At 38.8% G+C, this 25,622-nt stretch overlaps 1 protein-coding gene across 7 annotated transcripts in view; it reads left to right on the forward strand.

Moving 5' to 3' along the window:
* Nucleotides 1-2,732: 2,732 nt before the first annotated feature.
* The window catches only part of FIP1L1 (factor interacting with PAPOLA and CPSF1), a 44,395-nt gene continuing 21,505 nt past the window's right edge, over nt 2,733-25,622 (forward strand). For 2 of the 7 annotated variants that reach the window (XM_074588062.1, XM_074588064.1), the window contains exons 1-9: nt 2,738-3,042; nt 3,724-3,763; nt 6,143-6,200; nt 9,654-9,757; nt 11,949-12,010; nt 12,212-12,322; nt 13,473-13,603; nt 16,265-16,374; nt 25,185-25,278. In XM_074588062.1, the coding sequence (XP_074444163.1) occupies nt 2,961-3,042; nt 3,724-3,763; nt 6,143-6,200; nt 9,654-9,757; nt 11,949-12,010; nt 12,212-12,322; nt 13,473-13,603; nt 16,265-16,374; nt 25,185-25,278 (792 nt within the window). In that variant the 5' untranslated portion in view covers nt 2,738-2,960. Of the gene's footprint in view, nt 3,043-3,723; nt 3,764-6,142; nt 6,201-9,653; nt 9,758-11,948; nt 12,011-12,211; nt 12,323-13,472; nt 13,604-13,882; nt 13,952-16,264; nt 16,375-25,184; nt 25,279-25,622 lie in introns of all 7 variants that reach the window. The other 5 variants (XM_074588059.1, XM_074588061.1, XM_074588060.1 and 2 more) reach the window with 5 other exon arrangements.

Below are 25,622 nucleotides of genomic sequence, written 5' to 3' on the forward strand. Positions count from 1 at the left end.
CTTCCCTCTTCCAAATGCAGGCTTATGTCTTTGTGCTGTTCCAACCCCAATCTGTTGTTTTAATCTTAGGGCATATAACTTTGTGATGCTAGAAAAAGCCTTCTCAACTATTTTGATTTGAAAAATGAATGCCAAGAAAGGATTGGTGACTGGACCCCTGGGTTTATACACAAGTAGAATTATCCTCCTCTCAGATTGAATTACCTCGGAGATTATGTATCTCTGAGCTTTTGCTTTCTGCTTGAGTGCCATGGACAAAAGCTAGATATATTATTGACTTGTCTGACTCTTTAGTTACCATTTTTAAAAGGTTGATTTTCTTTTTTTTTTTTTCAGACATAGTGTCAAAACAGCAGATGCTTTTTTAAGAAAACAAATAGCTTTTTTACTTTATAAATACCATATAGATTGCAACTAGTTCTGCATATGCCAATGTTGGGGGGGAAAGAAAAGGATTACTAGCCAGAAGACAAAATGAGGTTAATCAGTTTAAAGTATAGTGGTTAAATTACAAAACAGATTTATCCAAGTAGTTTTTACAGCTTACTGTATCCCATGTGCAAATTTACAACTACTGTGTTAGAAAATTAACTGTATTAAAGGTCTCCCATAAACTTGGTATCTTCTTGTGAGTTTCTGTAGTGTAACCTGCGAGTTCAGATGTTTATGCAGCTTGCAAAGATGTCGTCTTCTCTCCTCAGCCTTTTAGCTGTTCAGGGCCTTGGGAGAAGCCTTTTTTTGAGGCCTCAACTACTGCTCTCCCCCTGTGGAGCAGGAAGGAGAAACTGCAAGGTCCCTTCCAGAGACTGGGACTGGTGGGAGGTTTTATCTTTGAGGGCAGAAGTTAAAATGCCATCTAGGCCAGCACTTTGTCCTCATAAGCAAAGCAGGAAACAGTTCAGAGCACCCTCTCTGTCCAGCCAGAGCCAGGGATGGGTAAAGATCTTCCTGGGAGAAGTGGAAGGCCAGCAGCTATTTCCAGGACTTAGCCTTCTTGTGCCAGCTTCCAATGTTCAGGCTACTCAAGCTGTTCAAGATGGATTTTTATGTGACCACCAGCTGAATGTGATGCTTATTTAAAGGTTTCTACAAGGAAAACTGCTTTGAGGATCCATGTTGTATTTTAAGAGATTTTATGTTCAACACCTACTCCTGATTTCTCTTCCTGGTGTTTTCCACAAGAGTATTTTTTTCTTCCTTGTGTCTACATTCAAAGGAAGGTATTACGAGTTCTTCCATGTCCTTTAATGTCAGCCAGAAGTGTATTAAATGGTCAAGTAAACAAAACAGTAGTGAAAATGAAGAAAGATACTGATGCCCAGTAAGAGATACTGCAATATAATTTTTTTTTGTGAGAAACAAGTGTCTAGAAATGTTTTGGGTGAAAACCACCTTTGCTGACTCCACTCCACTCCACATGTACAAAAGATGGAATTGCATGATGAAAGCCTACCCAATTATACCACATAATTCATGTTTGAGCAACCTGGTCTAGTGGGAGGTGTCCCTGCCCATGGCAGGGGGAGTCGTAACTAGATTATCTTTAAGGTCCCTTCCAGCCTATCTTTATGTGACACCCAAACATTTAATTTCCAGGGAAAAAAAACGTGCCTTTTAAGAAGGTAGTTTGTTCATGTGAACTCCATATATAAAACTTTAGAACAAGGTTCTCTCTGCAGGCAATTCAAAGAATAAGTTCGCCCCTTCCCAGAGTTGTGATGTGTTTATAATACAGCCGAGCCCTGTGGTCTGATTTTTCACAAGCTGTGCTGCTGTGAAAGAGGAGTCCCTTTTTTAGTGTTCACAAACATGGTAAGATGCTGAAGACTCCATTTGTACGCACAACTGGTCAGAACTTGTTTTGACAGTTGTTGGTCCTTAAAATTTTCTAATGAATCTTGCAGTTAGTGCAGCACTCACAGAGGTAAAGTGAGAAAAATCATCAGTAAAAACAGCTCGCTACTTCCCACCGCTTTTAAATAGAGCAATTTCTTCATGAAATGCATAATTAACACTCTGGAACACTCACAGCACCCGATGAATGTTAAATCCCTATTGGAGCTAAAAATAAAATTAGGCAATTTGTGGAGGAAAAAGGAAAAAAAAAAAAAACAAACCCTATTTAGAGCTGTTAAACCTAACATACTACCTCCAGCTGGGAGGGTCCCCGAGCCGAGGGCTAGCACAGCGCTGGTAGAAGTAGCAGCGCGTTTGTCCCGGCTAGAGGCTGCTCCGGCCGCTGCCGCCGGTGTAAGCGCAGCCCCGGGTCGTCCGGCGGTTAGCCCAGCCCTGCGCCCGGAGGTGGGCGAGGGTGTCCTGGAGGAGATGGCCGCGCTGCCGGGGATCCCTGCCGAGGGGGCGGCCGGCCCTTCGGGGATACAGCGGAGCGCAAGGGCCGCTGACAGCGGCGCAGACAAAGGGGAGGCGGCTCGGGCAGGCCGGCCGCGCCTGGGGAGGCTGGGGAAAGCGCAGCCCAGGTGAGTCCCGGCGGCGGGTCCGGCTCCGCGGGGCGGGCAGCCGCTGGCCGCTCTCCCCCTTTCCCTCCGGCCCGGCCCCGCTCCTCCCGCGGGGGGCCAGGAGGCCCCTCCGCTTCTCATGGCTGCCGGCCCGGCAGGGCCCCTCGGAGGGCGCCGGGCCGCGCCCGGCCACCTCCCCTGGCCGCCGGGCCGCCCCCCCCGCCGCATGCCGGTGCCCAGGGCGCCGCGGGGCCGGGCCGGGCCCGCTTCCTGTGCGTGTCACTCATCGGCGGGGGAGGGGAAGCGCCGAGCAGGCGGCGGCCGTTCCTCCGCCAGCGGTGCCGTTGGGCCGCCTGGCCGCTCGCAACCCCCCTTCCCCGGAGCCGCCGCCCGATCCCGGCGTGACGTGCCGGCGGAGGTCCCGGGCGGCGCGGCGGTGCTGCCCAGCGGCGGGAGGCCCCGGCACCGCCGGGCCTGGGCCCTCGCCTCCCGCGGCAGGCGGCCATGTCGACCGGCGAGGTGGAGCGGCTGTCGGCGGACCTCGGCGGGGCTGCCGGCGACGAGGAGGAGGAGTGGCTCTATGGCGGTACGGACCTTCCCAGACCCCCGTCCCCAGCCCACCTCCCCCGGTGCGGGGGGGCTGGCGGCGGCGTGTGAGGGGGCGGGTAGGCCGCGGCGTGCGCCGCCTCGCCAGGCCGGAGCGCGGCCCGCACCTGCCCGTCGAGCCGGGGCTGCTCCGGCCGCCGTCTAAAAGGGTCCCCCCCGCCTCGTCCCGCCACCCCCGCGGCTGCTGAGTCCCCTCCTCCCGGCCAGCCCTCCGGCGGTGCCGGCCCGGGGCTGTGCGGCCCCCTCCCCGCGGGATCCCTGCCCCCGCCGCCGGTCTGTGAGGCGCTGACGGCCCCTCCGAGGCCCCGCATGGCGCTCCCGCCCCACAGGCGGCCCCTGCCCGGGCTCCGGCCTTGGAGTGCTGAAGCAGCCTTAACCTTTTACGCATAAACTTTCTTTACAACTTTAGGGTCTTTCTTTACGTTCAAATCATAACAAAACCTGCAAACTAAACCCTGCCCTGGTGGCGGAGCTGTCAGTACAGAGGGCTGTGAGGGCTTGGGGGTCTGCTCAACTGATTTCACAATCGAAATGTTATGAAAATGTCTCAATCGTAAACTGAAGAGTTGCCTAATAATCTGCATGGCAAGATATCTGGCCCAGTTGGTGTTCAGGGGATTTTATTCTTAACTATTGTGTTGGTTTTTTTCTTTTGTGGTAGATGAAAATGAAGCAGAGAGACCTGAGGAAGAAAAAGCTAGGTGAGTACCCTGACAACTGGTAGTCCTGTAGCGTGGCTACACAAAAATTGTATTCCTTACATTCTTCTTCCCAGCTGCTTGAAAGTCCATAATGCCTGGACACACTTTGGTGTCTTTGAAAATCCCCTTAGGACGGTATGTTTGGTCTGCTAGAATGACTTGGCTTTTCTGTGAAATGGTTTTACCTGTAAAATCGGCATACTTGAGTATTAAAGTTATCGGTTTTAACTGTATGGACAGCAATACCCCTCACAAAATGCCAACAGGTTTTTTCATTTCTGTAATAATTGTGCTTTGCAGTCTTAGGATGGATCAGGACTGCATTTGTTTTGGATAAATTAGAAATTAAAAGACAGTCTCCCAAAGAGTTTACGATGTAGTTATGAAAAGAGGAATACAAGGAAGCAGTGGAAGATTACCAGCTACTTTGTGCAGGTCACGTAACACATCTGCTTAGGGTTTGGCGATTGGGTTTTTTATTAGTAAGAGAGTATTTGAAAGAAATTTAGAAAAAGCTTTGGAAGTATTTGTGAGAGCCTGCTTGAGTAATAAGGCGCTGTATGAGGGAAAGCACAAGATGCTTCTGTGAAAATCTTGCTAAGTTGATGGAGGTTGATAGCTGACTGGAAATGGGCATCAGTCTCGTACTGAATGAAAGAAGTCTCACAATTGATAAACTATGGAAATTGTTCATTGTCGAGATAAATTAAATAAATACAGGGTAAGCCAATGCAAGAAAACGTGCATTGTTATTTTCTATAAATGCTTCCAGTCAACAGAGATTTTTTTCAGTAAGAACTCTTGAACTTAGTTACCTTTGGATGACTTGTCTGTAAGCTTGCTCAGTTGCTTTTTTGAACTGACGTCAGCTTTTGACAGGCACAGTGTGATACAGCAGTAATGACATCCACCATTGACTACGTACGATACCCTTTTGAAGTGGTTACTAGATGCACTTATTGGATTCCCATTAGTTCGTGTAGTATAAGGAGTAGTTGTTTCCTCTCACCTTTTCCATGTCACTTAAGAGTTTTCTAGATCTTTGTTGCATTCATCTTGAATCCTCTTTTTCCCAGGACAAAGAACTCTAATTATTTGTTTGCTCTTTATTTGGAAGCTATTCCAGATCAATTGATGCCTTGTATTTGGTTACCTTTTCTTGACCTGGCACCTTCTGTCAGTATTACTGTTGTTTAAGAAAATTATTTGCGTGGCAACCAAAATTATCTTTAGAAACAGCGGTGTTTTACTCCAGTTGCCGGTCAACAGTGTCTAGCTTGGCATTTGGCTACTGCAATACATAGTTACGGACTAAAAAGCATAGCAAATGGTAACTTATGCTTCTAATGGGTTATGTTTGGAACTCTGGAAGTGTGGTGACAGTTTACCTGTTAAAAGCTTTGGTCTCTGGCTTCTCATTTTTGGCATTGTTTGTGTATAGAAAAATAGTGAGGTTTTACTCAGGTTCTGTAGGTAGTCTGTCATTTTACTGGGTGGTGAAGGGAAATGGTCAAGCTTGAATCCTGGGGCCATACCTGGGCTGTGTCGGAATTTGGTGTAACACTCAAGAGTGGGTATTTTGCCAACAGAAGATGGGGTCAACATCATCCTATTCAATAAAACTTGGCAGTTGCCCACTCCATTTCAGAAATATCTTTTCAGTGAAAGAATATTGTTTCTAAATCGTTCCCTGCTTACTCCACTGTTTGTGGTGCAATATTCTAACAGTTAATGGAACTGTGGAAATTAAAATATTGCTGTGTAAGAAGCAGCAGTAGGTAAGCCCAGTGAGACGGCTCGTTTGCATAGATTTGACAGTGCTGGTCATTTTACAGGGACCAGTAGTTTTAAAATTTTTACAGTTTTCAGTCTACAGTTAAAATGTAATTGAATTCATCGTTGCATTGTAGCTATTCCGTATGGTGGAAGAAAATTTCACAATGCAGATGTGAGAATTTTGGTTCAGTGCAACATTACCTATGGGTATTTAAATGTTTTTTTTCCCATTATGTCTTTGAAAGTGTCAGTCTGCAGGGGCGGGGGGGAAGCTATTATTCTCCCTTCATATATTATGAAGGATTTCACTCTGATTTCAAGAGGATCCAGGTGTAGTGCATTATTACTTCCAAGTATTCTACAAGCAGCCAGTTAGTATGATTTATGAGAGCTAAATATTATCCTGCTAATGTAAAGTTATATTAATCTAGAAATTTTTTTTAATGAATTAGTTGTTTTTTTAAAATAATGCAGAACGTGGCCGGAGCTTTGTCTGTTCTCTGCAATGATGTAGCAAAGCTTTTTTCATCATTGTCTGATATATGTGAGATAATATGGCCATAAATACCTAGTTTGATCTTTTCCTGTTTGTTTTTGTTCAAGTGCTCCACCCCCACCTGGAAGTGAAGAGGAAGCTGCAGAAAATGGCGTTGTGAAAACGGTAGTTTTAAATGTGTTTTTGAAATACTGCTTTAATTTGTTTTGATTTATGGGGTACTTGTAATTTGGCTAGGACTTATGATTAAATGAATTAATGCGTAAGTGTATGCCTTTGATTTTCTGAAAGGTGTTTGACACTGTCTCCAGAAACTCTGTAGAAATTATTAAATGAGGAAATCCAATTTCCAGCTGCAGTCCACTTTTTAAATCTAACTTACAGAAAATAAATGAATGGTTTTTTGGGGGAAAAGATGGTGTTCAAGACAACTGTCTTTTCTCAAAGACATCTTTTTCACAATTATACTCTCTATTTTTCCTCACTGCTAGGAAAATAAAATCATCTGTTCATTTTTCTTTTTTGAACATGATAAACAATCATCGTTTGCAGAACTATGTGAAAATATGCATCAAGAGATGAATTACGCGTGCTTTTCAGAGGCAACATAACAGGCTTCTTTGGTAGTAGTCTTCAGTGTTCAGTATGACTTGTAACTTCAGTGTTAGTATGATGAAGGAAGGGACCAGGAAATGAAATTTACAGTTGCAATGTTGATGAAAGGACTCATTTTACTGTGAATGGGAACAGTTTAAATCTGTTCTATGAAAAAAATTGTAATTTTACTTCACTGGGATTTTTTAGCTAATATCTTGCAAGAATTCTCTTAAGTGATGAGGAAATCATTATCATAATATTTGTGCAAGTTTTAAGGACTGGCCTCTCTCAAAGGTGTATTTTTTGAGTAAATCTAATTATTTATGAAAGATATTCCAACTTATTTAAAGTTGGAATAAAAAAAAAACTTATGAAAACTTTTAAAAACCTTATTTCAGTTGTTTAAACTGAAAAGCTCGCTATTTTAAATGCACCAAAGGCTTTTTGTGCTGCTGCTTATACTATAGGTGGGTGTAGATTTAGTATGTTAAGTCCAAGGAGACAATAGTATACTTTTTTGGACATGCTGATTTTAAAATATTTCTGAAAATCCTCATTGGTGCAGTTTCCTTGTACTTGTAGGTCTTTGTGTTTCTCACCTATATAAAGCCTAGTGTTGTTAGGATATCATTAGAACATCTCTATAGAATTGAGAACTTCACGTTAAAAGGTCCACACAAAGGGTAGCAGTTACCTAGAAAAATGGATGGTGTTCAAGCTGGCTGAATAAGAAAAGGTGAATATTTCTGTGAGGAGGGAACTAAGAAATTATTGTTTGTAAGTGAAGTTGGTTTCGTTTGAAAAGGTACACACTACAGACAAAATTTTATTTCCTGTTCGATGCATTTGTAATTGCTCTCTACTACATGGGTTGCCTGGTGTGTGTGAGAGTGGTGAACTTGTCCTTTTCGTCAGTGGGGCGTTGAAAGACTGTCTTCAGCTGTCGTTTGCAGAATATTTATACTGATCTAGACTTCTCCGCCCCTTGATTAGACTCTTAATTGCTATGTAAATTATATTAATGTTGTATAGTAAGGATGAACTGCACTCCAACATCGTACTTGTCTAATTTATGTACCAAGCAAGTTAATAAATGGTATCATATGTAAGGGCTAGAACTCAGCTGTGCTTGGATAACTGCAGCCTGCCTGGGCAGAATCAACTTGACTTTGGTATGTTCAGCCTCTTGCTGAAGGATTCAATGAGTATGTGAATAAGGGTGAACTGGTTGACTTGGATTCCACAAAAATTTTGAAGAAATTTCTCACCAAAGGATTTTAAGAAAACTAAGCAGCTGTAGGGTAAGTCCCACGTGGATAATTGATGTGTAAAAGACAGAAAACAGAGGATAGGAGTAAAGATTCCGTTTTCACAGTGAAGGAAGGTCACCTCCAGTAGGGATTCTCTGGAATGTTGTGTATAACCTGTGCTGTTTAACGTGTTTATGAGTTACTTGGAAAAGGGATAATTTGTGGGATCACAAGTTTTCTAATGCTACAGAGTTATTCAAGATAGTAATAGCAAGTACTACCTGTGAAGAGCTGACTAGTTAATAATTGTGCATAGAAAAAGAAGAGTGATGTTTGCGGGAGGAAAAACAAGTTTACAAATAAAATGGTGGTCTCTGAGCTGATCATTACCACTTAGGAGGAGCACCAAGATATGTAGAAAGATCCATGAAACTGACAGTTAGCTGCTTGTCTGGAGTCTAAAAAGCAGTTAAACCTTGGGATGTAACAGAAAATGAATGGAGAACAAAATGGAAGGTATCATTAAATAAATTCATGGTGCAGTTGCACCCTGAATTTTGTGTGCTGTTTCGTTCCACTTAGATCATGAAGGCTTTACTTCAACTGAAAAAAGTGAGAGAAGAGGAACAGCAAGAGTAATCAGGGTAGCTTCTATACAAGGAATGTCTGAGTAGGCAAGGACTTCTCAGCCTGGAAGATGGGAATATGCGGGATATGATGGAGGCTAACAAAATCACATACAGAGACTATAAATAAGGATTTACTTCTCACAGTCCCTTCCATATGAGAACTGGGACTGTTAAATGAAAGTTGTAGGAGCCAGGATGAAAACAAGTAAGAGATTGGCTCTTCATGCAGTAGACAGTGCTATGGAACTCCTTGCCAAAGAGAGTGTCGCTGCTGGGAGTTTATATAAGTTGAAGGGAAGTCTGGGCAAGTACTTGAGAGAAAAATCCATTGGGGGTTACTAAATAGACAAGCCATAACTGGCTTAGGAAATTCCCTGGGCTGATGATGATCAGCAGCAGAAAGACTGCTAGGGGGGAGCATCATATGTGTTTGCCCTGTTTTTTCTCTCCCCTGTGGTGTCTGGGAGGGGAAAACCAAACCAAAACACCAAACAAACTCAAAACACTGGATTACAAGATGAACCCTTGGTATGAACTGGCATGACTCTTTTATTTACCAGCAAGCTTGAATGCTGTGGGACAGAACAGCATGCAGTGTGCTCTTGTATCTGTTTTCAGCCTGTTTGCTGAAAAAATCTCAAGCATATTATATAGTTTACTGATGTTAGGAACTTAATAGATATCTCTGAAGCGCAGTGTTCGTCTACAACTGGGAAAACATTTATTTGATTTACCCTGGATATGTAACTGAGGATGGTAAGAAGCTAGTCTTGTGTATCTTTACGTTCTTTCCTGGGTGACAAGATAGGAGTAGAACCAGTGTGTATGAGCTACGTATAGAGGAGAAGGATATTAGATAGTGGAAACTATTTTATGCTTATTTAGGAAATGTCATGTTTCAGAAACAGAGCTTAGTATTAAAGATACTTCCCTATTTTGATCCAGATGTTTCAGATACTTGTAGCATTTCAGCAGGTGAGCCTCCTAAATTTACTGTTAATGCGGCTAAGTGCTGAGGTCTGGGAAAAGGAGAACTTTCTTCTTTCGAAGATTTCTAGAACGGATAGTTTTGTTTGGGTTGTTTTTCCACTGTAAAGGTAAGTGACTGCTTTCTGTCTAAGCAATGACTTTTTCTTTCGTAGAAGGTGGCAGAGGCTGAGGATGACAGCGATAGTGATAGTGATGATGATGAAGATGATGTTCAAGTCACCATAGGGGATATTAAAACAGGAGCTCCACAGTATAGGTAAGTTATTTGCAAAGATTAACTGGGGGAACTTTAAAGATTATATTAATTATTAATTCAGGCTCTTTAATACTTGCCAATGTCAAAATGTATGCATAGTTAGTCTCAATTTAGGTTTTTTTCAGCTCTTTAACAATGTTTTTAATGATATAGTGGCTTGAAAACAAAAAAGTGAAATGAATTCAGTGAGTTGTCTTAAAAGAAGAGCTGTTGTATGAGTTAAATTTTGTTTTCAGATTTTGAGAAGTACTTTTATTAAATTTGTAAAGTAGAGAGTTGGTTTTTATTATGGAATGGCTATGCAACATAGTATTTTTAGGGTTGTTATTGTGATGGTGACATTTTTGTTGCAAATGATAGAGTGGTAAGCACAGAGAACCTTAGAAACATTTGTCCTTGGTCCTGTTTGTAGTGGATACAGTTCTAATTAGACCTGTATAGTTGCAGTTCCTCTTGATGTTCTCAAATATGATTTTAATGCACTTCAGGATGGAGTGGCCAGCCTCTGGACATAATTTCTCAAGATCATGGTTTAGGCGCTTGTACCATACAAGAAATTTTTTGCTACTATTATTGCCCCGTATTGCTGCTTCTCTTGATAAAAGGGCTTGGTTTTTCACTGAACACTCTTGAGCAGTGTTAATTTTATCCAAAATTATGAAATATTATTTTTCATTATATGGAAGTTTTCTGAGGGAAGTGGTTTACTTGTTTATCTTGGCAATCCTAAAGTTTTTATGCTTATTAAAACCAGAGTTACTAGGGCGTCATTTCTTAATAGAATTATATGAGGTCTGCAAGTAGGTCTGATTCATGTATGTTATTGTGTTCTTAACTTTAGAATGCAGGTGATCTACTAATTTTTTGAAACACAGTATTTTAAAACTTTCAATATGTCTTATCCCAAACTAACTGCAAATCAATGTAATATAAAAAATAGTAATTCTTCCAGTTCTTTATTTGTCTGCTTTCAGTAACTTGTGGTGTAGGCAGTGACCTCAAATTTTGTGAGACTAAAGCAAAACTGGATTTATATTCTCAGTGGATTTGCTGGTGCTCTTGAATACAGAAAACAACAAGCAGATGATCCTAAATGTAATTAGAGTGGAAAGTTTTATGTAGAAATGGTTGTTTTCTGAAAAACCTTTTTTTCTGGGCAAATTGGACAGAAGGTTCATGTAAGGGCAGTAATGTAAAACAAACTAAACATTGCTGTTTGTTTTAACTTTAGTATAGCAGGTTCCTTTTATAGGATTAAAAGATTTTTCATATAGTAGTTAACTGCTGTTTAAAAAAAAAAAAGATTTGTTTGAAAAAGTCATGCACAAATACAGCATGGCTGACGAGAAAGTTAAACGTTTTGCATGAGTTTTGTACTGTTGTAGCACTTGAAGGAAAACTAAAACTGCATGGAAGTGGGACTGTAAACTGTACGCTGCCTTCTAATTATATGTTAATCTCATTATTTTTATGGTTTGATACAACCTGTGAGGACAGGCTACATTGCATGCAAATGGTAGTGAAAGCTAGCTCTTAACGATCCAAGTGAACAATACTGTAATTCCTAGGGTAGTTAGATCAGTTCAGTATCCAGATTTCTGAGTGCATTTTTATGAAGAAAGCTCTCAAGTATTTTAGAAAGTGAAATGTTACATACTTTTCTGTTGGTCACAAAGATAGTACATTGAAACAGACAGCCTTTCAATCATTGTAGAGAAATGCTTGTATTTTCCACTTCTGTACAGATTAAATGGAATAATTATGAAAAGGAAAAAGGATCTGTCTAAACCCTTTCTTTTTTATTATTATTTCTTTTGTTTTTATGCTAATCCCCAGAGTGTCATCTGTATCCCTAAATGAACTGCGTTTTTCCTTTCTCTCTTCTCCTGGTTCTGTCCATTCTTGTTTCTATCAAGGTCTTTATCCTTTCAACTCAGGAAGAGTGACTGGGACTTGCTTCACAACTGTTTATTAGTTGGAGAAGTTGCTACTGAGCATAGAAAGGTACACTCTCTTCCTCCTAGGCTGATCTCTTTACTTTTACAGTGTTACCAGCTTGGAAAGCTAGAGATTCAGGATGACGATTGAGCCTGGGTCCAGTTTGTTTCTGGATCTAGCTAACTCTTGTTTTGTGTTTTCTTCTGTTTTAAGAGTTTTCTCTGTCTAATTCAGTTTTGTTAATTTCTTTAAGTTATGGAGCGGCACCTGTGAATCTCAATATTAAGACAGGAGGACGAGCTTATGGATCTTCTGGTAAGAAAACTTGCACAGTAATATTAGTAAAAATGTAAAAAAAAATGTTTGATTGTTTTGGATTAAGGAAGTCATTTTCGTTTCCAAAACTTCTTGATAAATTTAAATCTGACTTTTTATATCTATTTTAAGTGTGTTACAACTGTTAAAACTCTACTTGGTAGAGACAGAAGGCTCTAACTTTCTAATTTTTCTTCACAGGTGCTGCAAAAATTAAAGGGGTGGATCTAGATGCACCAGGGAGTATTAATGGTGTGCCACTTCTGGAAGTAGATTTAGATTCTTTTGAAGATAAACCTTGGAGAAAGCCAGGTAATGCTCTGGTTTATGTTAACTGATATGTAGGGATTCAGTAGGTTATTTTAATCATAATTGCCGTTTACTGCATGTTGATGTTTTCTACCATATAGCTAGAAGATACTGTACAATATAACTTGGAAAAATCAGCTAAGTTATTTGTTGCCTTTGTGCTGTGTGGGTGTGCCATGTTTCTTACTAGACGTTCCACACGTGTCAGTAAAAAGAGACTGTAGGACGTGCTTTATTTTTTTTTTTAAATACATGTATATCCTGAACTCTCCTTGGAAATCTCCATTTCTGTGGAGATTATAGCTATTGGTCTGTGCCGTAGGACCGAAGAATAAAGCAGAAGGGAAAGCAGTTCTAGCAGGTTTGAGCATAAAAAATGGTGAAACGTAGCTGCTTGGGCTTCTTTGTGTTCACGCATAAACGTCCTTAAGTTTTGAAGAAGAAGCTGGTAGCACGTGGGCTTTCCATATGTCTCCTGTGTGTTTTGTCTGGTTGGCTCAAGTGATTTGGCCAGACTTATCTAATACCAGCATTGTTGGGGTTTTTTTAGTGGCAGTACGTCTTGCTGCTCTGTATAGTTTTTTCTAGTGTTTGTATATTGCTTTGGCAATGCAAATACTGTCTATAAAATGGAAAAAAGAAGCCTTTGATAATATTCTGGTGTTTGAACTGTTAGCTATTTGAGTTACGTCTGGTCTGTCTCTTACAATAAAAATACTTCATGGCATCAAATGGAATTAGGAGTCGAAATGAGGAATCAAATACAGAACAAGCAAAAGTCAGTGGTTCTTCACTGAGCATACAGCAAACTTGTAGATCTTAGATTTATCCTATTGTAAAGATATGGGGATTATAATATCCTATGATATTCTGTAAGTATCTACTTTTGATCCCTGAGACAGGATGCTAGGCAAAATACTCTTTCTGACTAAAGAATAGTTTTAAATAAAAACTTATATAAAGTTTTTATAGCCTTAGCTATGAATACTGTATGTTTACTGATGTAAGACTGTATTGTACATCTCAGTAGTATGTTTTTAGATCAATACCTAATCTGTTTTGATGTTATAAATAGAGGTGTATGTATGTTCAGTGAAGAAAAGAAAAGATGAGCTTTGTAGTGTCATAAAACCCTGTGCTTTTCTATTTAAAGGGGCTGATCTCTCTGATTATTTCAACTATGGGTTCAACGAAGATACCTGGAAAGCTTACTGTGAAAAACAAAAGAGAATACGAATGGGTCTTGAAATTTTACCAGTTACCTCAACCACAAATAAAATTACGGTAATTAGTACAACTTTTGTGGTATTCTACAGGCTTTTTCGCCTGTAAAGCTGTTTGTGTGTCATAAGCTTGTTTTGCTCAGTTCAGTGCCCGTGTTAGAGTTTGCACCTGACTCCCCACCTTGAGCCTAGAGCGTTTCTGTGTTGCTTCCCTGGCAATTTGTGTGGATAGTGTGACAGACTAGCTACAGCTAGATTGCGTCTGTACCATTATGCAGATTGTGGCCCAGGTCTAAAGAGTTTTATGGTATCTTAATGGGCAATGTGTTATTTAACTTAGGCTGAAGACAAGTCTATGGAAGTAAGACCCAGTGCAGAGATTCTCGATGGCAGATACCATCTTTTTAAGGTGAATTTTAGTAAACTTTTGTTGGTTGCTGTCATTTTTGTTGAGTATTGATTCCCATGCCACCACAGACTGATTGAAGAACAACTGAAATGGACGTAGCCATTATTTCAAACCCTCATCTTACATCAGTGACATTCTGCGTATGTCACAAAATGCTGATTAAAAAGTGGTATTTTATTCGTCACCCTTCTGCAAGCATGTGAGTTAATGGCCTGGTGAACTAACCAATTTCTCAGTGAAATTAATTTTTCTTTATGTGATGGTTTATTTTTAGTTGTAGTGCATTTGTTTGTGCAGATTAAAGAATTTGTGCAGATGTGCTGGGGAAGCTTTTGTACGTTATGGCATGTTTATTTTTCCTGCGGCCTTTTAGCTCTTACTGTGTTTTGTAACACCCTTGGCAACTCTGAGATTTGAAAATCAATCTTCCATATTTTTCTGTTGTCCTTTTGGAATTACATGGCAATAAATCAAGTTATATATAATATTTTTCTGTTTGGAAATTCTGATTTTCAGAGAACAGAAAAATCTGTGTGACAGGATTTATCTTAAGGATTGAACTTTTTTTCAACTTCTCATTTTCTCATTTATTCTTTTGTTAGACACTAAAGTTGAAGTTAGATTACAAGGGATATTTATTTTGGTTTTTTGCAATATGCAGTCATTTTTGTTCTTGAACTGTCATTAAACTGACTTGGAACTATTTGTTGTTTTCTTCTGTATGTTCCTGTGACAGAAGTGTCAATTGCAGACAGATATTTTGTTTCCTCTCATACGCTACTTGAGGGTATCCAGTCATTTTGACTTTATCTTAGCAAGAACAGATCAGAAGCTCCCTGGGGTTTTTTGCCTTCCTCAGTTATCATTATAATAGTGTTATGGAATGGCGGAAATGTTGGGAAATGGGAGTTACGATTTGTAACTGACTACACTTCAAATTTCTCTGAAGTGTTGTCCCGAAGGAAGAAGGATAAGTATTCCAAACCAAAGCATCCCCTATTTCTAGCTCAGTATTGACTCTCTGGGGGTGCAGTGATCAAACAGTACAGGTAATAATTGTGTTGTAAGAGTCTGAAGTAACAGTTTGTCATGTGTTTTACAGAGAGGTTATATGTAATTATTAAATAATTTCATTAACTTTTTTCCACTCTTCTGAAATACTCTCATGTCTCATGTAATTTACATGATATGTTTGGATTAATCTTCTGTAAATGGCAAGATTTTGCCTCCTGCATTTTCCAGTTACTCATTAATTAATATAAGTCTTACTTTTCAGAGTTTTAAAAGCTTAAACCAAACTTGTCAGGTTGCCTTTTTTTTTTTTTTCCCCCATATTTCTGGATATTAAAGTTTAATTCCATTTTTAATGGATCTTAACTATTTGTGTACATTTCCGGGGGGTTGGGAAAGAGGTGCCTGCGTTTAGAAGTGAGATTCTGCAAAAGCTTATTAGTTCACTTGCCTACAAGAAGCTGAGAGATCACAGCCTATGTGATGTTATACCATGAGGGAAGTAGCTATTGCGAGTGCTGTAGCCGTGTGGTTGGTACAGTGGGAGTGTCGTTAAAAACTGAATCAGTACCGGTTTGTCTTCAATGCTAACCAACGTAGGGTTTTCTTTCATGTATAATGCGCTGCTGAAGTCAAATGATACTTGAAGTACTTGCACCAAAGGTCTGGTATAGCTTTAATAATTTGTCTCTGGAATTTTGCAGTACTTCGGAAACAGCAGTATGTTTTTGAAGTATTCAGTCTGAACTAATGAAAAATCTTTTAAAGTTTGCATAACCCAGAGTGTGAGGTGACCCCTTGCTATGACTCAGAAATTAAGTGGTTACTAGATCTCGTGGTCAGTAAGGCAGACGAAGAATCCACTCAGTTTCTTGTCTTGTGGTTTGGTTTTGGGTAGCAGACTTGTTAGGTATCTCTGTCGTTAGGATTATGAAGATTTTTATTATTTTAATAAGTTTGCGTCTCTTAAAAATTAAGATGTTATTTTGTTCATACAGGAAATTCTACAAGAAAATCAGTCTGGTCTGTTAATGTCCAAATCAAATGCTTGGAAAATAAATATTAAAAATGTCTAGTCTTCTGTTAATAATTTGTTCTCTGACATAATGCTTCTTTATATTAAATACAATACTTAAGTAATATATCCTTATAAAATACAGAATCTTACTAGCTGTGCAAAGGTGACAGTTTTTAAAATACCTTATTAAAGTTACTTTCTTTTTGTGTTGCCTATGTGCTTTGCTGAGTGTTGGGGCTACTACGCTTCTGAGGTTAAACTAATGATGGAACATTATTTTGAAGGTACAGCAGGGCAGAACTGGAAATTTGGAGAAAGAGTTGGCAGTGCAGTCGACCAAAGCTGATTTCACATCTCCTCCTGCCTTATTCAAATCAGGAATTCCAACAAACAGGTCAGTTAGACAGTTGTAAGTCAAGACCAAAAAACTTTTCATTCTGCTACCTTTATGTATTTGAAGTTCATGATTTCTCTAGGAAAAAAGGAAAATATGTTTTTGTAACAGGTAGACATGAGGGGAAGAGTGATCCTAATCACTTTTGGCCTTCAGTTACCATTACACATGAATGCTGGCTGTTTGGGAAAGAGAAAGTAGAAAGAAAGGGGAGAAAAAGCAACAGGACCAAATAACAAGGCAGCTATAAAAATCCAGGTGTTGATCACACCGTGGTTTTTGTGTAGAATTAGACTGGCCAACAAAATGTTTTGATCTAGCTCCTTTATGCGTATTAGCTAACATGTCTTCTCAGTTTAACAAGATGGAGTCAGACAACTATGACTTCCACTGCAAGAATTCCCGGAACCCGATCTCTTTCCTGCAAGGTGGCTTTAGCTTCTCCGTATTTTAATATTTTAGTATACTTTCTTTGAAATGCGAGAAATTATTTCCTAACTAGGGTTTCTTCCTTTCCTTCTTGCAGCCCCATGCTTTATTAAATTCTGTCCTTTATATCTCAGCTATTGCTGTTTGCTGTCTGGCACTTGGCTTAGGATGAATCCATGCTTCTGCTTCACTTAGTTATCAAGTGATCCTGTTTTGGAATTTTGGTTCTGTGCAAATTAAAAGCCACTGTATTATAAATGATGGTAAGGGAAGTAGAGCAGGTTGTACGCTTTAGTCATCAACAGTTAAAGATTGGCATCTATGACTTGTCTTTAGCATTGCATCCATAAGTACCTTGACTAATTCAGAGGCACTCATGTTTAATTATTCCATCCTTTAAGAGTCAGTTTAACACCCAAATATATTTCGCTTGGGTGGAAAAAACAATCTTGTGTGATGCTCTTGCCTGCATTTTTCTTTCACTCCTAGAATATTCCTCCTGGTAGCCTAAATTCTTCTATGAGCTTTCAGGTTATACTGCAGGTTTTAGTAGGTTTTAGTTGTTGGGTTTTTTTTTATCTTTGTTTGTCTAAGAAGTAGTAAAAGTCTTCCAAACTTTTTACCAACCCTGTAATATTTTATATTTTTTTTAATTCTCTGAATTGTTTCTGATGTGTGATATTCTTGTAACAGAGTTCTCAAAATTGAATGTACGGTTGACAGGGTAAGGATTCCAAATTTATATCTAGTACAGGTTTTGTTACAGGATTTCAATTCTTTATGCATCTCACTGTTGGACAGAGAATGTCTAAAATACTTTAGAAAGTAGTTAATGACCAGGATATTAAAATGTAGTGAAGCTTAAAGTTGTAGAAAAAATAAATGCATTGTGTAAATTCCGTGATTCTGTGAAATTTGCATTTGTTGTGAGAAAACTTAATACAATTAGGTGATATATGTGCATGGTATAGGCTTCATTGGTGAAATCTTTGCTGTATGCTCTAGCTAGGATAAATCTATTTAATCACAGATGTCTTTATACCGTATTTTTATGTGGTACTTTTTTGTTTTCTGCCTGAAGTTGGCAATCCCAAGTTTAAGTAACCATCTTTTAAAGGTTCAAGGTTAGTATATTGGTTGTTAAACAGAGCTTTCATGAGAAAATTAAGATGTGTCTGTTTTCTCCGGGAACTAAGTTTACCTTAGCAAAGGTTGGAAAACCCGTATATCTTTAAGAATGAGAAGCCAGTAAGCGGAGTTGGTCTGTTGTGTAGATAAAGAGGAAACAAACCCCTAGGTTTCCAGCCGTATAACCTCTGCATTCCAGTGTTTCGAATAGGTTGTTTTATATACGTTTAGGGTGAATACAGTGTTGTTACAATGATGGCAAAACTGACTTCTTTCCATATTCAATATCCACTCCTTTCGATACATTTGCTTAAAATAAATTCTTATGTAAAGAAAAAGGTATTTCTACCAAGTGGTCAGAAGAGATTTTGAAAGAAAATTGTATGCTTAGAAGTGCGAGAGTAGCTCAGTGAATGAACGAGTCTTAACTGTATGGATTATGTATACTTCTACTTGAATGACTTCTTCAGAACACAGCTACTGTTTTCTGTATATAAAAACCTGCATTACTAATTTCTTTATAAACAGACAGTGTTCTATGAGATTGGACCTTTTTTTTTCTTTAATTAGAGACTTAATTTTAGGTAGGCAGAAATTTTTCATCAGTCCAGTTCTTTGATAATTTAAAATAATTGCCTTTATGCAATGAGGCATTTGTAATAGCTTTGTTGTGAAATTGCTGGAAGTATCTCTCACGTAGCAGGAAAACTTCTCTCAGCTTCTGATGTATTGTAGTTAATATATTTGGTGAAAGAGAGGAAAAATGGTGCAACTGGGTGTAGCAGCATTGGTGTGGGGATTGGTAAGGAGCTGGGCATGATGACAAGAAAAACTCAAAGAGGAAAGAAGATAGAGACGCAAGAAAAGAAAGACTTAGGCAATTTATCTCAGCAGAAGCAGTACCTCTTCTCAGTCACAGACAACCACTGCCTCCAGAAAAGCCAGTTAAGGCATCAGGAAGTGGCAGGAACAATATAGGAGGGACAAATCACCCAAATTAAGGTAAGGGAGGGGGAAATCAGGACATCCTAATCAGATCCTAATTTAACACTTTTTAATTCCCCATTTACCAGTCAGAGCTTCAACGTTGCTTTGTGGACAATTTTACATGTAGATTTTACAGCACATATTTCTCTTCAATGGGAAGTATGAGGACAGATAGTGAGTTTTGCTTTTTTTTATTTGTTTGTAAGCAAACATTAAAATAATTCTATGCCTGCTGTTTTTACCTTTTTAGTTTGAGTAAAGTAGGTATTTGCAGATGATTGCAGTTGAAATTCTCAAAAAAAAATAATAAATCTCTGAGGTCTAGCAAGGCTGTTGCGCATTACCAATATGTAGGTTGTAGTTTACAAAAAAGAAACAGAATTATTGCTCACCAGCAAATAAGTTACTACTTCACTAGAATTGCATCCTAAATGTTTAATTCAAAGAAAAATTCAGTGCTTGTTCATACAATGTGTCTGTGTGAGAAATTTTGCTTGAGTTTGTAAACAATGACTGTCTTAATCATAGCGGAGCTATTAGTTGTTTAGAAATGACACCTGAACCTCTTGTCTGGACTTTGTGATGTTTAGGTCTGTTGAGGAGGAGTTAGAACATAATGGAAATGGTTTAGTAAATGCACATCATATACAAACAATATGGTATAAAACAGAACGTTTGTTCTCTAGAGGTAGTTAATTACAGGTTCATTGTATGCATAGTCACAATTAAGGTAAAAACCTGAAGGAGTCTCTTTTGGGTGCAGTGTTTTCTGCAACATGGAGAGGATTTGGCATATTTCAAACCTGTCCTAACCAGCCAGGTCATAGAGAAATTTTACTGGTTTTTAGACCAGTGTTTTTCCTTATGTCATTTTTCAAGGACTCTGAGATAGTATTGCTTCAAAATTGCTTTCCCTGCTTTAAAGCAGGGAAATAAGCAGAAGTTTCATTTACAAGCTGGATGCAAAAACTGGTATTTTCCCGTTCTGGTAATATCTAGAACAGCTCTCTGTCACAAAACTTAGTTCTGTCAGAAGCTCTTAGCTTTTTAATCTCCATTTATGCTTTTTGTGTTATTATGGAAGAGTATGTTACATTTAAATGAATTTTGCTTTCAGGGAAATTAGCCTGTCAGTGCGATGGGCTATTTATCAGCTTTGTCTGTGCTTGGGTCTTTCTGTAAACAGAATTTTTATAGAAAATGGATTTGTGATATGTCATTACTGTGAAAAAAATGCAGGTTTCTCTTGTTTCATGAGCTAGCCTTGTGAGACTAAACAATGAAAACCAATATTATTTTTGAAAAATGTCTATTTCATATATCAATGATTTCTGTATTACATTTGTTTGCTTCTTAATTATATCAGTCAGTGGCAAGTGAGCTCAGCAAAGTTGAGGCTATCCTCAAGAGGAGGAAAATAAAGCATAAAACACGTAAGCAAGACAAGCAGGAACACAAGAACGTATTAAGTACCATTTTTAAAGTATGCTATAATTCTTAGACTAGACTATAAGTCTAGTGAATAAGTGTGGCATCCAGTAGTTAGTCTGTTTCTGAATTTGGAAAAGTGCGTGTGGGGCAGTTCCAAAAAAGTGGTTCATTATTTGTGGTGGGGATAAGTGATTTCTGAAGCTATGACTCTGGAAAATAATTGGGTTTGTCTTTTTTTTTTTTTCTTTTTTTTTTCCTTTTCCCTTCTGCTTTTTCCCCCCCTTTCTCTTTGCTCTGTGGAACCTAAATAAATTCATCTTGCCAAATGAGATTGAGATATTATTCTGAATTAAATCTCCATGGAGGGTGGTGTTCCTAGTGCAAATAGCTCGTAAATAACGACTCTCTAATTAGAGTGAAATCACTGACTGAGTTGATGGAATGTTCCTCTCAAGCTACACTTTGTATGAACTCTGCTGTGGGTTCATGTGCATCCCACACGCATGGATTGCCTTTTTATGTTCGGGTGTATCCATTGGGAATGCATCTGTATCCCAGGTGCCCCAATCACGTAAAGGACAAACCAAACCCTTTCTTTTCTTTGTATACAGCACTGAGACAGAAACCTGGTAATGCTGGCTTAACATTTTACAGCTAAGATAGGTAATGGCTGGGGGGTCTTCAGATTTACCCATGTGCCAACTTGCTATGACTTAATCAAGATCCGAGGCTTCAGATTTGTCCCTTTTGCAAAACTGCTGAACTGTGAAATTCTGGACACTTCGGATGCCTCTTATGCCTCTGTGAAGATTATGTTTTTGACAGTGGTGTCATCTGCTGCTCCATTTGCAACTGAACGTATGCTTTCTCTTGTTCAATTTCAAGCTCTTAGTGGAGTACTTAATGAAATCATTATTGCAGTCTTGGAAATATAGGATTTGTCATGTTCAAGATATGATGGCAAATTACTTAACTTATCCATCATTACAAAAATTAAATCTCTTGGCAGCTGTTGGGAAGAACAATGGGCATACCGCTATAAAGCATTATTTACAAAATAATTATAAAGCATCAGCTCAGTGAGAATGAGTGAGCATAGGTGTACTCTTCAGCCTCCAGAAAAAATTCAGTGAAAGCCCTGTTCATATCAGTAAGGCTGATACCAACTGGTAGTCTAGGTTTGCTTCCTTCGATAATGCAGTGTTGTATTCAGGCTGCTTCCCAAGCCCAAATTAGTATTATTGTAGTATAGTTGTTGCACATATTACTTTCATGCCCAGTACTCTTGCATTGGTGTCCATTGCCTGTTTTCAGTGCTGGTTCCAAGAGCTGCTGGCAGTGTGCAAGCAGTGCAAGAGAGGAAGAGTCTTAATTTGAAATATACAGCTCCCAGGTGGAAGCCCTGTAAAACAGTGGAGTGAGCCAAGCAGGGAGTCACCTGAGGAGGGACTTCTTGCCGTAGAAGAGTCATCTATCATACACAAGGACTAAAGCTGGGTAAAATGAGTTTTCTAGGTTACAGTTTTAGATAATTAAGAGAAGATACCAGCAACGGAGGAAAACCAGTGTCTTAGAACTCTGAAACCAAATGAGCTGTCAGAGTGAAGACTGATGCAAACTTTTGTTGTTTTACAAAAATTCAGTTGTCTTTTTTTTTTTTTTCCCCTTTGAAGTGAAACAGTTGGTTTAGCAATTGTTTTATAATGCCTATGTTTCCAATTTAGTAGCTGAAGGCAAAATAATGATAATCCAAAGAGTGGCAGTGCTGGAATACTATGCAAGACCAATGGGAGGATCAGAAAGCAGGTGTTGATTATTTCAGGATTTAGACTGAAACAACCTTGACTTTTAGGATGGGGTGTTAGAAGATAAGAGAATTTCTTAAACTTGTGTTATCCTTGGAAAAGCTGCTGGTTTAGTTTGCAGATGTGTTCTTAGACTTATACCATCGGACTTTATTATTTTTTTCCTACAAACTGTTGTGGTTCATGAGCTTGCTTTAAAATCCAGGAGGAAGCTCTAAACCCAGGTATTGAAAAGCTCAGAGGACAGGCGTTTGGATCATCCTCAGTATGCAGTCTGCCAAGGAACTTTAGATTATCTCTGGGAGATCTAATTGATCCTCTAGTGTCTGCTGTGTCTTTCTCAGCTGCATTGGAATCTAGGCATTTGAACAATTGGGGTCAGAGCTATCAGTCCAGCAGAACTTGGAGCCTGTAATCCCACCTTCCAGCTGTTCTCCCTGCTATTTCTATTAATGTGGTTAGTAGTCCACCAAAGAGAAAAAATGCAAGAACTTATCTTCTAAAACTAGTGTTTTTTTTCTTTCTATGCATTTATTTTATGTAATTTCTTGAAAGATTTTTTCCCATTTTTTTTTTTAACTTTGTTATGTATCATGCTATTGGTAAATATTGTCAGTTTTCTGTACGGTGGTTTCCCTTATAGATGTGACACAGAGGTACCTTTGTGTCTCTCATCCATTAGCAATGTAATTTTGTGCCTCATTTTCTAATGGAGTTGACCTAAGTGAATCCTGCTTTTTAACCTTTTTTAGAAATTAACCGTGGGCTGCAAAGCAGGTAGGTTTGGTTCTGTCTGCATAAGAATAATAGAGCTATAAATTCTCTATAAAGCTAGGTTTCTGGATTTCATTTGGTTTGGGGCTGCAAACAGGAAAGTTCACTGTACTTTAGTTTCTTCCACTCTTCAAAATAGTGAAGAGACCCTTTGTCACAGGTACCAGGTTTTAGTTACGGTAGATGACATTCAGATCCTTTTCATGCTATTTTCTGGTGTGGCGCCTGGAGTCCTTCTTTACTGTCAGTATATTCCCGTGTGATTGATTTATTGAAGATTTTGAGAGACTGAGTATGCTTTAAATTTTAGTGTTTGTATCCAATGGAATGCCATTGTGTCTTTACCCTCAGTGTAGCGTTTTTAATCTGCTTTGAAAGGTTAAAAATAAAGTTGCAGTTGACAGCTGTGTGGCCATGAGGTCAGATGATTTTGGGGGCTTAAAGATATCTCTCTTAACAGACTATGCAAATATGTACATGGGAATTAAGAATTTTATAGTAGGAACTGTGTTAAGTCTAACAGGCATAAGCTTAATAGATTGACTCATTTGGAAACTGAAATGAGATACATTTGCATTTGAAATTCACACATTGACTCCAGTGTGAACTGGAATAACTCGTTCATAGTGAACTGAAATCACTGAAACATTAAATACTAGATTGCATTTTTCTAAATAAGATGCACTTGTTCAAATTAATCATTAATAATTTATAATCATACCCATTGAGAAAGAGATCTTGGAATTGTTGTTGCTGCATCCCAAAATGTTATTTCAATTTCCAGTGTTAGCCAAAATAAGAAAATTGAATGGTAGTCATCATTAGCAGTGGGGAACAAACCGAGGAAAGTCATTATGGTAGTACATAAAGCCGTGATGCGTTGAGAGCTGAATATTATCTGTGGTTCTGTTTATGTCAGGCAAGAAAAGATATAGTAGAGGTAGGAAGGTTCCACAAAAAGATGAAATAAATAATGAAAGTTATAGACTTGCTTCTGCATGAGGAGAGATGTGGACTAGTTCAGCTTGGGAAAGAGACGACTGAGAAAGAGATACAGCAGAGGTACCACGAATATTACACTGCCAGAGAGCCGGGGATTTTTTTTATTTTTAACACAAGTACTGTAGGGCACCAAATACAATTGTCAGGCAAAAAAATAGCTGAAACAGGTCTCATTACTGGAAATCAAAAGTAAAAGTGTGTTCAAAAGAGATAGTGCAAATGCAAGTTAATCAGGAGCTATTAAAGAGAGTTACAAGGGAAGTCCTTCAATTTTTTGATTGGCAGAAACTGTGAGGGAAAGAATGTGTATATGCACATCACTTTTCTTGTCATTTTTCTCTAAAAGTCCATTACTAACTACTTCTAAGGTGAGTGTTCTTAATTTACATTATATTCCGTTGTTGCCTGTCGGTGGTGTAAGGGAGACTGAGGTGGGTCTGGTGCTGCTGTTGCCAGTTTCTTTAAAGAAGGTGAACTTAGTGCTTAGCTGTGCAAACGCTTTAGAGGTGTTTGAGAGAGAGACATTTTGCATATGGAAAACCGAGGAGCAGAAGTATGAACGGCTGCTCTAAGATGCCTTTAAGTTCCGTGCAAGGTTTAATTGAAGACTCGGTGTCTGCTAGTTTCATATACTTACTGTTTGATATTAAGACTGTGTATTCCAAGATGAGAGAGAGAGCAGCTGCTCTTGTTCAATATGTGCTGCGATATTGACAGTATGCATGGTAGGGTTGGCTTATGTTTATGTCTGCCTCCTAATTTACCTTTGTTTGATCTTCCATGGAATCCTTCAATATGGTTTCTTGCCGTTTAGAAATTATTTCTAATGATTAGTTTATAACTATTTTACTTAAGATTTTTGTAGGTGTTCTGTTTAATATATTTTTTCTTCCTGAGTTTTTTGTGATATCACCATAGTTCTTGAGTTGGTCTTTTTTCTTTTATCAGTAGCAGAAGTGTAGATTTATTATCTTGTAGGGGATGGAAGGAGAATGCGGAGAGTCAGCCTTTGTCCTACAGGAGTCTTTATTGCTGCATTGTTTAGTTTGACACACTTGCATAGTCCAGCAAATTTATCATATTGAATGTTCTTCAGAAATGGTCTTTTATGTTCTATACAGGAGAAGGAACTTTTGGCATTTAGAATTAGAGAAGTCCATAAGACTTTCTTCTCTCTCTTTTCTTTTTCTTTTTTTTTTTTTTTCCCTCCTTTTCTAATTCTGCTTGTTGATTCTGGTTTGTGCTGTGTTGCAGGCGATTATCTGGCACAATAGATGTGATTGGACAGACCATCACTATCAGCAGGGTTGAAGGACGACGGCGTGCTAATGAAAACAGCAACATACAGGTTTTATACTGTAGATTTGCACACTATCTTTGACTAGAAGACACTTTTGCTTTCCCCATAGCTTGTGATTAAAGCATTTCAGTGTGTATGAATGAGTAAAACAAAAGTAGCTTTAAGTTCAGGAAGAAAGTTGTGGCATTTAATTGAAATAGATTAAGATGAAATATTTGGTATATTTCAAAAGATAAATGTTTTGGTATACTTCTTACTGAAAGGAAATGAGCAATATTGCAGGCTTACAATCCAGGAGACAGCATTGGCTTTGCTAGATCTGCATGGGATAGCATTTTGTTTACTAAGTGAAAAAGATAAATATTTAAACTGACTGTCCATTTCTCCCCTAT

Source organism: Larus michahellis, chromosome 5 (genome assembly GCF_964199755.1).
Source record: "Larus michahellis chromosome 5, bLarMic1.1, whole genome shotgun sequence".
Classification (NCBI taxonomy): Eukaryota; Metazoa; Chordata; class Aves; order Charadriiformes; family Laridae; genus Larus; species Larus michahellis.